This window comes from Ruditapes philippinarum, unplaced genomic scaffold (genome assembly GCF_026571515.1).
Source record: "Ruditapes philippinarum isolate M1 unplaced genomic scaffold, ASM2657151v2 ctg1267_1_1_1_1, whole genome shotgun sequence".
Classification (NCBI taxonomy): Eukaryota; Metazoa; Mollusca; class Bivalvia; order Venerida; family Veneridae; genus Ruditapes; species Ruditapes philippinarum.
In genome coordinates, this window is record NW_026859684.1 from 506,693 (window position 1) to 524,931 (window position 18,239).

The window sequence follows — 18,239 nt, forward strand, 5'->3', positions numbered from 1 at the left end:
AAGGCTTGTCACTCACATTGGCATGACTATATACTGCTGGCATTAAGGCTTGTCACTCACACTGGCCTGGCTATATACTGTTGACATTAAGGCTTGTCACTCACATTGGCATGGCTATATACTGTTGACATTAATGTTTGTCACTCACACTGGCCTGGCTATATACTGGTGACATTAGGGCTTGTCACTCACACTGGCATGGCTATATACTGATGACATTAAGGCTTGTCACTCACACTGGCCTGGCTATATACTGGTGACATTAGGGCTTGTCACTCACATTGCAATGACTATATACTGCTGGCATTAAGGCTTGTCACTCACACTGGCCTGGCTATATACTGGTGACATTAGGGCTTGTCACACTCACATTGCAATGACTATATACTGCTGGCATTAAGGCTTGTCACTCACACTGGCATGGCTTTATACTGTTGACATTAAGGCTTGTCACTCACATTGGCATGGCTATATACTGTTGACATTAATGTTTGTCACTCACACTGGCCTGGCTTTATACTGTTGACATTAAGGCTTGTCACTCACACTGGCCTGGCTATATACTGGTGACATTAATGTTTGTCACTCACACTGGCATGGCTATATACTGTTGACATTAATGTTTGTCACTCACACTGGCATGACTATATACTGCTGACATTAATGTGTGTCACTCACACTGGCATGGCTATATACTGATGACATGAAGGCTTGTCACTCACACTGGCCTGGCTATATACTGATGACATTAACGCTTGTCACTCACACTGGCATGTCTATATTATGATGACATTAAGGCTTGTCACTCACACTGGCATGGCTATATACGGATGACATTAAGGCTTGTCACTCACACTGTCCTGACTATATACTGATGACATTAATGTTTGTCACTCACACTGGCCTGGCTATATACTGCTGATATTAATGTTTGTCACTCACACTGGCACGGCTATATACTGTTGACATTAAGGCTTGTCACACACACTGGCATGGCTATATACTGATGACATTAATGCTTGTCACTCACACTGGCACGACTATATACTGATGACATTAAGGCTTGTCACTCACACTGGCATGGCTATATACTGATGACATTAAGGCTTGTCACTCACACTGGCATGGCTATATACTGATGACATTAAGGCTTGTCACTCACACTGGCATGGCTATATACTGCTGACATTAATGTTTGTTACTCACACTGGCCTGGCTATATACTGATGACATTAAGGCTTGTCACTCACACTGGCATGGCTATATACTGGTGACATTAATGTTTGTTACTCACACTGGCATGGCTATATACTGGTGACATTAAGGCTTGTCACTCCACACTGTCCTGACTATATACTGCTGACATTAAGGCTTGTCACTCACACTGGCCTGGCTATATACTGCAGGCATTAAGGCTTGTCACTCACACTGGCATGACTATATACTGATGACATAAAGGCTTGTCACTCACACTGGCATGACTATATACTGCCTGACATTAATGTTTGTCACTCACACTGGCATGACTATATACTGATGACATTAAGGCTTGTCACTCACACTGGCATGGCTATATACTGATGACATTAAGGCTTGTCACTCACACTGGCATGACTATATACTGATGACATTAAGGCTTGTCACTCACACTTGCCTGACTATATACTGATGACATTAAGGCTTGTCACTCACACTGGCCTGGCTATATACTGATGACATTAAAGTTTGTCACTCACACTGGCATGACTATATACTGATGACATTAAGGCTTGTCACTCACACTGGCCTGGCTATATACTGCTGGCATTAAGGCTTGTCACTCACACTGGCCTGACTATATACTGATGACATTAAGGCTTGTCACTCACACTGGCCTGGCTATATACTGATGACATTAAAGTTTGTCACTCACACTGGCCTGGCTATATACTGCTGGCATTAAGGCTTGTCACTCACACTGGCATAACTATATACTGATGACATTAAGGCTTGTCACTCATACTGGCCTGGCTATATACTGATGACATTAATGTTTGTCACTCACACACTTGGGGTAAAATTTTAACAATTTTGGTAGAGGACCTGTAGATGATATAAACCAAATAACAAAGCTCTAAGCCTTGTAGGGTTTTACTTTCTGAAAACCGAACACCTGTGGGACTAGCCAAAAAGTTCGGAATTCTGAAGTTTCCGGAATTCAGAAGTTCAGAATTATCTGAACAAGTAAACTTATTATACATCAACTGTTTCATAGTAAGACATGATGAAAAATATATGAAGCTGATTAAATTAATAAAATATTTTTTTGAATTTCATTATCACCTATTACTGAATATGCTGATACAATAGCATAATGTTAATTATCACAATTTATTCTTTAGTTTATTTCATATACATGTAGTAGCTGCTATTTACCTGTAATTTTTTCATTTCATCACATTATTTTTCTCAAATTCTTAATTTTCACACTGTAAGCAAGTGTTTGTTGTAATTCTAATAAGTGTCAAGATAAATGGGTACTGGAAATTGGAAGATACTGACATTTTGAAGGTTTTTCAATAACAAGTATAATATTCCTTTACACCTTTTATAATTTCCGGATTTTGGAAGTAAATTTTAATTGATATAACCGAAATTTTACCAGAAAATCGTTCGGAATTCAGAATTTAGAAGTTCCATTATTCAGAGGTTATAATTACATAGAAAACAGAAGGAGAAATTTCGGGACCCTGAAAAATGTTCGGATTTCAAAACTTTCCGGATTTTAGAAGTTCCGGAATTCAGAAGTTACACTGTATCTTCAGTCAAGAAAATGTGTTAAGTTTTTACTATATGTGCTGTACATAATGAAAATCAATGACCCCCCACCCCCGGGCGGTGCCAATTTTAACCTTAGGGCTATAATTTGAACAATCTTGGTAAAGGTCCACTATATAATGTTTGAAGTTTCATGCCAAATATCTAACCTCGAGACTTTGTCCATTCAGAGAAGATTTTTTAAGGTTTTAATACTATATACATATAAGGAAAACCTATGACACCCCCACCCCTGGGGCTTGGCCGATTTTGACTCTAGGGCTATAATTTGAACAACCTTGGTAGAGGTCTGAATAACAATGCCTTTTGTAAAATATCTAAGTTTTAGGCCTTGTTGCCAGGTCTTAAGAAGAAAATTTTTTAAACTTTTTTTTATAATTTCTTTACAGTCGTCACACACACACACCCACGCATGCATACACGCACCCACACACAGGCAAATTTCTATATGCCACCACATGGCAGACACTTAAAACACTTACTGGATGTGTTGTCCTGTCATAATTTATTAAAATAAAGTGACACTTACTGGATGCTGTCCCTGTTACAGCACTACTTGCTCCATCAACAACAGTCTGGTACCTTGAACCTTCCATGTCTGTCTTACTACTAGCATCATCTTTAGTTTCAGCTGACTGGTTTGTGAATGGAAACAATAAAACACTACTTCCTTTGTCAATCAAACCATATGTCGCATGACCTGCTGTCTTTACTGTTGAATATGTACCTTTAACAAGAGCGATCAGTGATCACATGTGCCACCTCATGATGGCCAATTTCATGTTGGGACAAGTTTTGTGAAAGACGGACAGTGCACAACTAGACTTGGTACTGATCATTCCTGTAAAGTTTGGATGAAATTGCACCAGTAGTTTATGAGGAGAAGTCCGGACAAGCTTTTGTGTATCTGGCAACACACAGAAAAAAACACCTTTTTATCAAAGGGCTATAACTCGGCCAAAAATCATTCAACCGGAAAACCCGTGCAATATGCACAAGGACTTGAGCTACAGATCAATCCTGTAAAGTTTCATTGAAATTGCATTAGTGGTATAAGAGAAGTAGTCCGGACAAACTTTAAAAATAAAAATTATTAAAGGGCCATAACTCATAAATCATTGAACCGGAAAATGCTGACAATATGCACAACTAGACAACTGATCATTCCTGTAAAGTTTGGATGAAATTGCACCAGTAGTTTATGAGGAGTAGTCCGGACAAGTTTTGTGAAGGACGGACAGACGGACATTCTCACAGGACAGTAATTATGTGGCTACTCTATTGTTCTCTCTATTGTTCTTTTAGCCACACAAAAGAAAATAGCCACAATAAAGCATTACGGAATGAATGACATAAAAGAGAAAGAACAGTTACCTATTGTCCCTCTAGCCACATAATTACTGTCCTGTGAGTGCGGACAGATAGACAGAGGGACAGACAGACAGATGACGGAGAAGTGATCCCTATATGTCGCCACTACTCCGTAGAGGCGACACAAAAATGATATACAATTATTTGTAATTGTTATTTTGTTGAGTTTTTAGTCACACTAACAATTGACTAAATTCAAGTTAAACCAGGACAACTTATGCTTCACTGGTGAAGGAAGGCATCAGGTGGCTTATTTCAGGCACAAACAGGTACCTATATGAATTAGACACAATTAAGCAGGACCTTATCTAGACACAAATATGCACTTAAACTAGACACAATCAGGCACCTGCATGAACTAGACACATCTAGACACAATCAGGCACCTGCATGAACTAGACACTAAAGGTACAAAGAAAAAAAGACAGGCACCCAAACTAGGCACAAACAGGCACCTAAACTAGACACAAACAGGCACCTTTCCTAGACACAAGCAGGGACCTTAACTAGACACAAACAGGCACCTTTCCTAGACACAAGCAGGGACCTTAACTAGACACAAACAGGCACCTTAACTAGACATAAGAAGGCACATAAGCAACATACAAATAGGCACCCAAAGTAGACAAAAGCAGGATCCTTTACTAGACACAAACAGACACCTGAACTTGACACAATCAGGCACCTGCCTAAACTAGAAACTAAAGGTACATAGACACCCAAACTAGACACAATCAGGCACCTGAACTAGACACAAACAGGCCCCTGAGCAAGGCACAGATAGGCACATGGATAAACAGGCTCCTGGACTAGACACAAACAGGCACTTGAACTAGACACAAACAGACACCTGGACTAGACACAAACAGGCACCTGAACTAGACTCTTACAGGCACTTGAACTAGACACAAACAGGCACCTGAACTAGACACAAACAGGCACCTGAGCTAGGCACAGATAGGCACATGGATAAACAGGCACCTGAACTAGACACAAACAGGCACATGAACTAGACACAAACAGGTTCCTGAACTAGACACAAACAAGCACCTGAACCCTGAACTAGACACAAACAAGCACTTAAACTACACACAAACAGGCACCTGAACTAGACACGAACAGGCACATGAACTAGACTCAAACAAGCACCTGAACTAGACACAAACAAGCCCCTGGACTAGACACAAGTAGGCATCTGAACTAGGCACAAACATGCACCCAAAGTAGACACCAACAGGTACCTGCATAAACAAGACACAAGCAGGTACCTGGCCTATAAGTACTTAAGTTCTATTAAGATAGGTCATTTAATATAAAAATAATTCAGTAATACATCCTTTACAAACATTTTAAACTTATGTCAACTTATCAGTTCTTCAGGGAATTTACTAACTTTTAAACTAATAAATTATGGAATAGTCATGGTAATGTTGTTTAAAGGAAACAAATTAGATAATGAAAACAAGTCAAGAAAAGAAAACAAGTTAAGTTATATAATATTTGAAAAAAAAAAACTTACTACTGGCTGCCCTTGTAATTACATCACTAGTCATGTTGCACGCTGACAGTAAGGCTGATGAGGTACCTTCAATAACATATTAATATTATAACATAATTACTATAACAAGAGCCACCACTGGGTGGGGGCAACGCTTGACTTTTTTTACTTTTTCTAGTTTGATATACATGAAGGTCCTGACCTTAAAGATCTTGTGTCTTAATATAGAGATAATCCCTTTATAAATAACAAATTATAGCCAGTTACAGAATAAAATAAAAGAATTTCATTTATTTGACCTTGACAGTCAAGGTCAATTTAAGGTCAACCTCCCATCTAAATCATTCAATATGTTTGTTTGGTAGGATGTCTTGTTTTGTCCAAGTTTAAATCAAATCTGCATATTAATAACAAAATAATGACAATTTAACCAAAATTCAATAATTTGACCTTGACGGTCAAGGTCATTTAAAGGTCAAGGTCAGTTCATCTTTTTAGAAAGTCTTGTCCAAAATGTTGTTTTGTCAAAGTATGAAGATAATCCATTCATAAATTATCAAGTTACAGTCAATTATAGAAAAAAATCAGTGAAAATTCAATAATTTAACCTTCAAGGTGATGAAAAAGCCAAGGTTAATTTGAGTTTGATATACATGGAAGTTTTATCCTAATAAATGTTATAATGGGAAGTCAATCCATTCAAAAATAAAAGTAAAAAAAATTAAAGTTTTTGCCAGCTACAGCAAAAAAAATATGAAACTTTCAATAACTTGACACTCAAGGTCAAGGTCATTTATGAGTGGAGGTCAATGTCTGTCTGATTAACTTGATAGTCTATCCTATAATAATAATAATAATAATAATAATAATAATAATAATAATAATATCTTTATTTAAAGAAGGTTACACATTAAGAACATACAATAACAATCATATATCTTATTTCCAATGTGGCCTTCTGTAATAGAAAACAACAACAACAACAACAGGATATGCATAGGTAGAAAAATGAATGTATAATATGTAATTTTTAGAATAATACAACTCATATACTTTCGACAGACACTCAACAATTTGTTTAAACATATATGTATATTGCATCATTCGTTCGTTCGTTCATATATTTATTCATTCATTCATTCACTCATATGAACATTAAGATATGCTTTGTATTTTTCTTTAAAACATTTAAGGTTATTAACATTATGAATATTTAAAGGTATATTGTTCCAAATGTTCATGCCATAATAAGAAAATGTGTCTTTAATATAATTTAATCCTAAAAGATTATTATGTCCAAGTTTGAGGACAATCCATTCAAAAATAAAGTTATAACTAATAGCAAAAATCAGCAAAAAAAACAAGCAAAATTTAGAGATTGACCTTGAAGGGCAAGGTCATTTATGAATGAAGGTCAAGGTTAGTCTGGTCTGTTTGAAGGTATTGTACAAAGGGTTGTTGTGGCCAAGTATGAAGACAATACATCGAGAACTGAAAAAAATTTGATCAAGGTACAGCAACTGTAACAGTACCTATGTATTTTTAACTTCTGGAAAAAAATGAGCTAAAAGTGACATAGAGGATAATAACTGCTACACCCAGCAGAATTATTTCTATTTTTAGTGGTTTCAGACAACTTTAAAATGCTATAATGCAATTCATATAAATATAATCTATAAGCTATGTATCATGCAATTTCAAACAAGAAGATTTTATTATCTATACAGTCATATATTTTCTTTTTCATTTTCATCTATATTAAATAAGTGACCATGAGATTTTATTTTAGTCTTTACACATACCTGTAACATTTGATTGATTAATATTGTGTTAAGGCATTAGGGAAAGCAACATTCTTAATGTCTAAGCTTTAGACTTCAGAGTATCTGACAAAACAGATTTTTTAGTTCTTTATTGTGAAAATTTATCAAAGCTCTAATGTGGCCTACTTATCAATTCCTTACTAAGATCATTTGAATATTAACGATTCATTAATTCTGCCAGACACGGACAAAGTAATTTTATCAACCTACACATAGTTTTACTTGAATATGCATCTTTTTTGTTTGTAATTTTTTGTTTGGTTTTATGGCACACAAACACAGTTCAGGTTATATGGCGCAGAAAGAGAAATGCATATTTCACAATGTTCTTACCTCCATTTACAACTGATTTATTATCTGAATCCTCTATAACAGTTTTGCTACTTGTATCTTCTGCAACATGGATATTGTTTGTAGATGGTGCTAGCCATACTGCCCCACTGACAGCACTCCCTATAAGAATGCCTGTCTTAGTAGAAATTCCTAAAACACCAGCTGATTGCATTGCTGCAACAAAACCTTAAATTATAAAAAAAAACATTATAAAACAAATCAATTCAGGTATTCAACAATATCAAAAGTTATAAAATAAATCATTTTAAGTACATGTAATAAATAGATCAATTTGATATACAATGTACACTTAACGGCTTTTCTAACTCCACATTTTCATCTTTTATTATCTTTTTTATTTAAAGTATTAATTTTATCAATTTTTGTCTACCGTCATAAAACGGGTTGATAAATATTTTGGCATGTATAAAATTGAGCGCAAACCAGTCTAACTATCTGTTATGCACGTGCATTCTGCAGGGCTACAGATAACATTTTATATATATTGGGTGATTACCCCTTGTTTTGTGATCTATTGGTTTTTTTTCTATTTTCTTAGAGTTATTTGTGTATTTTTTACCCTATCCTCTCTAACCAATTTGGGCTTTAAAGCACAAATTCATGTATTTTACCCAAAATTTCTGACCTTCATTGTAGACTGTTGTAGGTTTTGTATGGTAATAAAAAAGCTACTTGCTACTATGCTTCATGGTTTATTGGCCTAGGAGATTTCCAAGCTGCCTGATATAATAATTTAAAGGTTAAAACAGTCTGAAACAGTATGATCTGCCTGATGTATGACGTTAAGTATAACTGACGTTTTTACCCACCAGTTCCATGTCTTACCCTTAGTTATTATTTCTATTGCGTTTTTTGACATTTTAATTTGGTTATTACGCAAATACGCACATTATCTGCAGCCCTGCATTTTGTATGTTGTGATTACAAAAGTTGTACACCTACAAAATTGATAAAAATTTGCTTTATATTGACTTTCAAGTCAAGAAATCATAAAATTATTGAAATTTATTAAACAATGTGGCGATTGACACTGAGAAGAAAGAGTATGTGCAGTTGGGATGGTCCAAAGTGGGGTTTCTAATAGACAGGGCTAGAAAATGCTCTTATTAGGATGTAGAATGCAATTCCACAGGGTTATATCTCTTAATACAATGCGTTCCAGATCTGCAGTCATCAGAGTTCAGGGCGGACACAACATATATTAAGGTTATAGAAATGTGACATTTGATTTTACAGGTATTGCTGGTAAAAACATGTGGTTAATCGATATTTAACTTGATCGTTATTATTTTAATGTTTTTTATAAATGACATGATGAATTAAAATTGTGTAAAACTAGAACTCTGCGAGTCGGATGTGTCGCCTTGTGAACAATATAGTTTAGGAGAAATGGCCAGGAAAAAAATGAAATATTAAAACTAACAAACGTCAATAACTCAAAATATAATAAGTGCAGAGCAACAGTTTCTATGTACTGCACTTCTTATCAAGATCTATCATTCTATGAGGTTTCAAGTCAATATCTTTTATAAGTTATGAGAAATAGCCTGGACAAAAATAAAGTATGAAAATTAATAAAGGGTAATAACTCACAAATAAGAAGTGCAGAATACCAGTTCTTAAACACTGCACTTTTTCTTAATGAGATCTATCATCCTATGAAGTTTCATCTCCATAGCTTTCATACTTGAGGAGAAATGACCGGGACAAAGTATGAAAATTAACAAAGGGCAATAACTCAAAAAATAAGAAATGCAGAGTACTGGTTCTTGTGCACTGCACTTCTTCTTAATGAGATCTATTATCCTATGAAGTTTCAAGTCCATAGCTTTGACACTTTCGGAGAAATGGCCCGGACAAAAATAAAGTATGAAAATTAAGAAAGGGCAATAACTCCAAAAATAAAAAATGCAAAGTAACACTTCTTATGCACTGCACTTCTTCTTAATGAGATCTATCATCCTATGAAGTTTTAAGTCCATAGCTTTTATACTTTAGGAGAAATGGCCCGGACAAAAAAAAAAGAAAATTAACAAAGGGCAATAACTCAAAAATAAGAAATGCAGAGTACCGGTTCTTGTGCACTGCACTTCTTCTTAATGAGATCTATCATCCTATGAAGTTTCAAGTCCATAGCTTTTATAGTTGAAGAGAAATGGCCCGGACAAAATTAAAGTATGAAAATTAACAAAGGGCAATAACTAAAAAATTAAGAAGTGCAGAGTACCAGTCCTTGTGCACTGCACTTTGGGTTATTGAAAGAAGCTTGCATACCAAGTTTAAAGTCAATCAGACTTAAAGTGACTGAGTTATGCTCCGGACAAGCTTTAGTGACAAAAGTAATCCCTATATGTCACCTTTTCAAGGCGACACAAAAGGTAAAATTATTGTAAAATTTTATTTTTTTAAAAAGATATTTAAGCCAAAACACACGTGTGGAGTTAGAAAAGCCGTTAAGTATATATTAAGTAATAACTAAAACGATTAATTAATTAAATCTTATATAAATAACAATCTGATGACAAAAATACAACTTTTGCTTAATTACAACTGTCACAACAAGTTATATATCTAACGCAGATAACATTGAATTTTTTCAAAGAAGTTTTCACTTTAATAAAAAAATATATAAAAAAATTTCATTTTCAAATTATAAAATAGAGTAATATACTACACAACATTAAAAAATAATAATCTGCCACATATAACACGGCACTAACATCCTTTCATTGTTTAAAGTGCATAGGTCTACAATGGGCACATTTTCTGTAAGTTATAATTTCAAATATTGATGTAAACAACAAAAAGGTAGTCGATGGCCAGTTTTGAGTGATTTAGAACACATATTTATATGATGAATAACAATATTTTGCTCCAGAACATTCTATTTTTTGCTATATGTAATATCTGGTCAGAATCTCACACTTGCCAACAACTTCCATGTATAATTTTTTTCATTGTTTGGTGTTTGTCTAATACTTAAACTAAATCAAGGCAATGCCATAAAATTTCATCACAACATTGTAAATGAGTCACTGTATACATGTATTACAAATACATGTGTAATTTAATTTTAACTTCAAGCTATTCTAAGTCACTGATATGCATGCATGCATATTGGTATAACAGTCAAGGAGGCTCTATACCTGGTAGCTTTTATTTTTTTTACATATTGTATAATCCCTTAATTATTAGATACACATCAGATGGACTGATCCAAATGGAGAGCAAAAATCCATCAGGTTTAGAGTTAAAATCAGAGCATTGTCAAATGTCTAAGAAAATTTCTAGAATACAACAAAGACATACTAGTGGCTGGTACTCCTCCACCATTTGCTACAGCTACCATGGACATCAACTTGGCTGCTACAGAGCCCGAACCAATTCCACCTGCTTTAAATCCTATGGTAGATATAACCAAAGGGGCTCCTACATATACAGATGGTACTGCCACAGCTGATGCTATACCAATTTTTTTCCATGGTATATTTTCAAGCGTTTCTGGTGTTCCTATGCATGAACCTATTTTCTTCAAAGGTATTTTTGATACAGCTTGGTTTATTTGCTCTAGTGTTGACATATTTGTCTGAAATAAATCAAATATTGCTTAGCCTTTAAAGGAACTCCACTGAGGTTTGTCAGGCAATAATGGTGTCCCCAATAAAATGTACACAAATTTCTACACAAATCACAATATTATAACTAAAATAACAATGATTTACCTTTAACAACAATTATGCTAGAAAATGCATTTTTTACATGAGCTTTTGATGCAGAAATGAAAGTTGGATTTCCCAGACATGTACAGATGTTACCCACAATCAATCGGGTATGACTTAAATACGCAATGGAGTTTTTCGGGGAAGAGGGGGGGGTGGGCGGAGGGGGCAAGGGAGTAAACGGCCAAATGTCATCATATAAAGTTAAAGACCCCTTTAATGAAACCATTATTATGAAGTGTGTCAACACGTATATTGTGTTTCTTTTACAAACGTCTAATTTTTAGGGGAAGGATTTATTTTGAAAAAACACAATGTTTTATTAGACAGTATTAGTTAAAATATCCTTTATTAATGGTTTAGACAGTCCAAGAATACAATTATAATAAAAAAATCTCAAGAATTTTTAATACATGTTTGTCAATATACAATTTTTAGACAATGTGTTTCAAGATAACAACAAGAACGTGTTTGTTAAACACAAATGCCCCCGGCTCAGATTCTTGTCAGTAGCAATATTTCAAAAAATGTTTACCCACTCACTCAGTTATGGACAGAAAATTTGCCAAAAAATTGTAAACACAAGTTATATAGCTTGACAAAGTCATGGCATTTTGTAATTGTGAAAAATATAAGCTCTGACTTGTGAAGTTGAAAAACATTCAACTTCATGCAAGTTATCTTCCTACCAAATATGAAATACATCTGTCAATAAATAAAGGCTGTATGGGCAAAAGTGCAAAAATCTATTTTTAGCACTGCTGACCTTGACCAACTGACCCCTTAATCCATCCAAAGGAAGAATACCATACAAGTTATCTTCCTACCAAATATGAAATACATCTGTCAATAAATAAAAGCTGTATGGGCAAAAGTGTAAAAATCTATTTTTAGCACAAGTGACTTTGAGACCCACTGATCCCTACCCCAATCTAAAGGATGAATACCATGCAAGTTATCTTCCTACCAAATATAAAATTTATCTGTCACTTAATAAAGACTGTATGAGCAAATGTGTAAAAATCTATTTTTAGCACTGGTGACCTTGACCCAACTGACCACTAACTCCATCAAAGTTTATGTTTCTATCAATTATAAATAACATCTGTCTATAGAATAAGGTCAATACACCTGTAGATAATGTAGAAATCTATTTTTAACATTGGTGACCTTGACATTGGTAACATTGACCTTGACCCAAATGACCCCTTACTACACCCAAAGAAGGAGGACCTCCCTTGGCATGTTTGTATTAAACTAAGACATCAACTAAAAAATAAAGGCTGTATGAGCAAAAATGCTTGACCTTGACCCTAGAGACCGCTTACTCCACAAAAAATTAGAGGACCATCTAAATGTGAAAGTTATCATTAACCCTTTACCTCATATATACGCGAAACAACACACTTTTGACCCCCCCCCCTGCCTATTTAAGGCCTGAAATAGCGAAAAAATGTCCTATTGGGGCCCCAAACACATGTTTTTGTTTGAGAAATGTTGCTAAAAAAAGTGAGCATTATTTCGGCGCCACCCCCCATCCAAAAGATACATCAGGGGGTTGCCAGAAGGGGGGTGTGCCCCCTTCTGTTTGGGGGGTTTGAAGGGGGGCGGAGTCCCCCTCATCGCCAAGAAAATTTTGGACTTGTGAGAGGCTTAAAATGACCCCAGGCCGATCATAAGATCATAAGGTAACGTGTAACCAACGCTGAAGCCGAGAAGTTGCAGCACTTTGAAATAAATTTTGATGGAAAAAATCGAGGCAAAATAGTGATTTTTGGCAATTTTGAGATGTCCCCTCGTTGCCATGGTAACAGGAAATTTAAGACTGAGCATGTCGTTACAAAGGCAATGGTCCAGTTAACATATATGCGAAGTTTGATTAGTATTGAAGCATTTTTCATAGTTTCATAGCATTTTGAACTTGTAAGAAGGAGGCTTTTCAGTGAAAACGGCCATTTTTCACAATATGCTCATGAGGGAAAGGGTTAAAGAAATTAAGCAATTAGGAGAAATTTAAGATAAATCCAACTTGCCGAAATATTTTAAAGGTTAACCAGACAAGGCCCTATTTTCAAAGAAAAAAAAGGGAAATAGCTGCATGGAAATATGGATGACACAGTTATATAACTAGGCAATATCATGTACTTTGTATTGATAAGTAAGTGTGGAAATTATAAAGCAATTAGTATAGATAGAACTTAAGATATTTCCAACTTGCCGTTTTAGGACTAAGGTTAACCGATTATTCATTTTCTAAGTGCTGAAAAGGGCAATAACTTAGTAAATATGAAAGCCAGAGTTATGTCACTTGCCCAGGTCATGTACTTTGTATTGATTAGTAAGTGTGTAAACTTAGAAGCCATTGGTACAGGTAGAACTTAAGAAAAATCCAACTTGCCCTTCTGGGTTAACCTTGTACGGACAGACGGACGGACAGTCTTACCAGAGCTAAATTATGGGTTTTTTTTTGTTATTTCTTTTGTTCTTTTTAACCCCACAATGCAGAAAATAACCCCACAAGAGAAACGGAATGAATGACATCAAAGACATAAATTGTTATGGGAACAATAGACCAAACCCCATAATGTAGCTCTGGTTTGTACGGACGGACGGACGGACGGACGGTTCAATTACTATATGCCCTGGGGCATAATAACAATAAGTAATAAAAATTAAGTTGGAGGAAATAATTACACACTTTGCATAATATGAGTTTAACATTTTGATAATTAAAATAGGTAACAATTTGTACCATGTTAACAAAATGTAAATGATAAGCACTTAACTAAATTACATTACAGAATGTAATGTTTAATGTGTAACAATTTCTTCGAGCTGTATCTCTGGCTCTGGATAGATATTTGAATGTTTTAATAATAATAATTAATTTTCCTTGGGCAGCCTGCCTAATAATAATAATAATAATAATAAATTTTCCTCGGGCAGCCTGCCTATTGATTGGAGACAAATGATTCTACAAATGATTGGTAATATTACATAATCAAACATACGGTAAGTTATCTAAGTACATGAACATGAAAACATTCATAATTATACTTCATTATTATTTCCTGTCAGTAACGTAGAGCTTCGTAATCTATTCAGATAAATATACTATATGTCTCTGTCTCCAGACCACACTCACTGATAATAAAAACTTCTACGACCCAGACTGCTATCTTATACTACCTACTTCCTTTCTCCGCAATTACATTCTGATCCTTTTGTTTTTTTAATTGCGTTTATTTAAGGTTGCCGCCGGAAAGCCCATATGGGCGACCGAACACTCAAGTCGGGCCATCCTAGAGCGTCCCGCCGAGATTTTTTCCAGCTTTATTGGTGGAGGAAGACCCCAGGTGCCCCTCCGTGCATTATTTCAGGCACGAGCGGGCACCTGGGTAGAACCACCGACCTTCCGTAAGCCAGCTGGATGGCTTCCTCACACGAAAGATTTCGACCCGAGTGAGGATCGAACCTACAGCGGTGAGGGACCTGTGATCTCAAGTCAGCGACCTTAACCACTCGGCCACGGAGGCCCCCACAATGATCTTCTTGCTCTATTGTTCACTATTATATACAACCTACCTTACAAGCTTAATGCTGATGGTCCAAATGGCATGGGTCATTCCATTTAAATTGGATCAATTCATTTTCTAATTAAAGTTACACATAAGGGGTGTTTAATTAAACGGTTAAATGTTTTTAACCGTTTAATTAAGTATATACTTTTATAATTTCTATTTAAATATTATTATCGCATGGTTTGGAACTTTTCTTTTGCTCTTCCTTAAACCCATTAATTTATACTCAGTACACTTTCAATGAGCATTTGAAAACTGTATTGATCTATAGCAGTACAGTTTTTTCATTGATTCATATAGGAAACTAGAAATGTGTCATCATGCCAAATTTGTTTGCGCAAATAATTTTTTTCATTCTAAGTTCAAAGCCCTTAAAACTTTTCAATGTTAACACAGTTTTTTTTATACAATGTTCAAGGCACTGAAATTATTCAGTCTTAACCTTTTGAAAATAGCATATTGCATATTTGTAGCCAAAATAATGGCTATATACATTTCCACAAAAGTATGAGTGCTGCAACTGAATGTTCAAAATTTTTCCAACATTCAGGAAAGATAAGTTTGTCCAAATTCATTGAATCACAACCAAATTCAAACTTTAACTGCTTATTCCTATGATGTATCTATATTATTTTCAAAATGAAAGGGACATAACTCTGCCAAAAAATCATCGAACCATGACCAAATTCCAACTTGACCTGCGCATTCCTTTGACGTATCCATATGTCAAGTTTGAGTTGAATGTGTTGTACCATTGGGGAGATAATGAACGGAAACTGAAAAATTCATATTATTTTCAAAGTAAAAGGGGCATAACTCTGCCAAAAATCATCGAATCATAACCAAATTCGAACTTGACCTGTATTTTCTCATGACATATCCATATGTCAAGTTTGAGTTGAATGTGTTGTACAGTTGGGGAGATAATGAACAGAAACTGAAAAATTCATATTATTTTCAAAGTAAAAGGGGCATAACTCTGCCAAAAATCATCGAACCATGACCAATTTCGAACTTGACCTGTATTTTCTCATGACATATCCATATGTCAAATTTAAGTTCAATATGTGCAATGGTAATTAAGATAAAGAACGGAAACTGATGATGACGGAAGGACGGAATGACGGAACAGGGTAACACTATATGCCCCTGCCATTATATGGCGGGGGCATAAAAAACTCAAATTTTTTATGCACCTATGGGTTGAGGTTTTTTCAGAGGCTGCAATAGGGCATCGGTAACGAACATTCGGAATACTGTAATTCAATGAAATACAATTTATTCGCTATTTAAAATCAAAAGGTACATCCTCTGACTGAATTATTTCCTTTTGAAAAGTCCTTAAATCTTGAATCAATATTCATAACTTTCTACACAAGGTATCAGTTTACAATCCGTCACTAACATTTGACGCCTTAAAATTTTCAATCTTGTTTTTCTTTCTTTTTGTTTTCTTTCTTGTTCTTTTTTTTCTTTTTTTATTTTTTTTTTTTGACGGCAGCAAAAACACCTTCAAACAACTGCCTTATTATAAAAAGCTGTAAGTAAGCTTACAACAGCATTAGATGGTATTGGTTCATCTTATCTGTGGTTTCCATTTTTTTTTTGGCTGATATCTATTACAAAACAATTTTTTGAAATTGCGATAAAACAGTTATAGTATATGGAAACTCGTTAGGGGGTATAACACTGGCTGGGGTGACATGTCTGGATGTTTCTGCAAAAAAATCGTCTCGGCCCGTGACCACAGACGCTTGGGGGTCATATCCTACCCCCTAACGTGATACGCCCCTGTAAACATTCTATCAAAACTATTTTAATATTCAAACACAAATGGGGCATCTATTACAACGATAAAACTGGTTTTCAAACAATTTTTACATATATGAAAAGAATACTGAATACCATCAAGTAACAAGCAATTATCATAGTATAATTGCAAGCAATCCATAAGTCCCCTACCGGTTAGAACCCCATCAGCATTCTGAAGGGCCATTATTATGGCCATTCACTAATGTTTAAATTTTTCTCTATTTTAAGTAAATTTGTTGGAAATGTTCTTTAAAAGTGATCACAGGAAAAAGTTTTTATGAACAGACAGACAGACGGACTGAAGGACACTTTAAAGTTAATATTTGAAACATCCCTGTTACCAAAATATAACATTTTAAAAAGCAAAATTCTTAAAGAGGAGATAACTCTGGAATTAAAGATGCAATTTCATAAAAAAATTTCATCTCTTTTTGACTAATCACAAATATTGTTATATTTGCCATGTTTTAAGCCTATTTGTTGCCAAGGCAACCAATATTGTTTCAAAATAGGAAGAACAGATAAGACATGCATCGTTGTGTATTACTCTGCTATTCATTGGTCAGAATGTATTACTAATAAGCCCCGCCTACTAACCCTATCTTAGCATGCCACGCTCTGTATCAAATCAGTTAATAAACGATAGTTCAGCATTAAAGACGTGTTACTTCTCTATAGAAAACATAACAATCTGGCGACGAGGATAATTGAACATTAAATTTCGGGGATTTTATCTATTAGATATTAATGTTATTATCATAATATGTGTAAAATTCTGGATTTAATTTATAAGTGTTAAAATGGCTGCATTAAATTGGACATTTATCTGGATTTGATGGCAATTCAGAATCATGGACATGCTATCAAGAACGTTTAGAGCAGTACTTTTTAGTAAATGAAATAGACGATGAGAAAAAAGTTCCAGCTTTATTAACTTTACTTGGAGAAAAAACTTACGGGTTACTTCGAAATTTGACATCACCGGACAAACCTTCAACACAGTCATATGACGATCTTTGTGAATTATTGAATAAACATCTTAACCCAAAGCCATTGATTATAGCTGAACGATTTAGATTTCACAAACGAAACCAAGCGGCGGGTGAAAGTGTAAATGATTATGTAACCACACTGAGGAAATTGGCAGAACATTGCGATTTCCAAGCCAGCCTAAACGATACGTTACGGGACCGCTTAGTTTGTGGACTTAAAGATGAGCACATACAGCGTAAACTATTGTCGATGGAAGACTTAAGTTTAAAGA

General features: G+C 35.0%; 1 protein-coding gene across 3 annotated transcripts in view; it reads right to left on the minus strand.

The window, feature by feature from the left end:
* Positions 1 to 18,239, minus strand: part of LOC132757504 (uncharacterized) — a 40,823-nt gene that overhangs the window by 3,653 nt on the left and 18,931 nt on the right. For all 3 annotated transcript variants that reach the window (XM_060748808.1, XM_060748810.1, XM_060748809.1), the window contains exons 2-5: positions 11,173 to 11,449; positions 7,843 to 8,028; positions 5,708 to 5,773; positions 3,347 to 3,544 (exon numbers count right to left, since the gene is read on the minus strand). In XM_060748808.1, the coding sequence (XP_060604791.1) occupies positions 3,347 to 3,544; positions 5,708 to 5,773; positions 7,843 to 8,028; positions 11,173 to 11,449 (727 nt within the window). The remainder of the gene's footprint in view (positions 1 to 3,346; positions 3,545 to 5,707; positions 5,774 to 7,842; positions 8,029 to 11,172; positions 11,450 to 18,239) is intronic.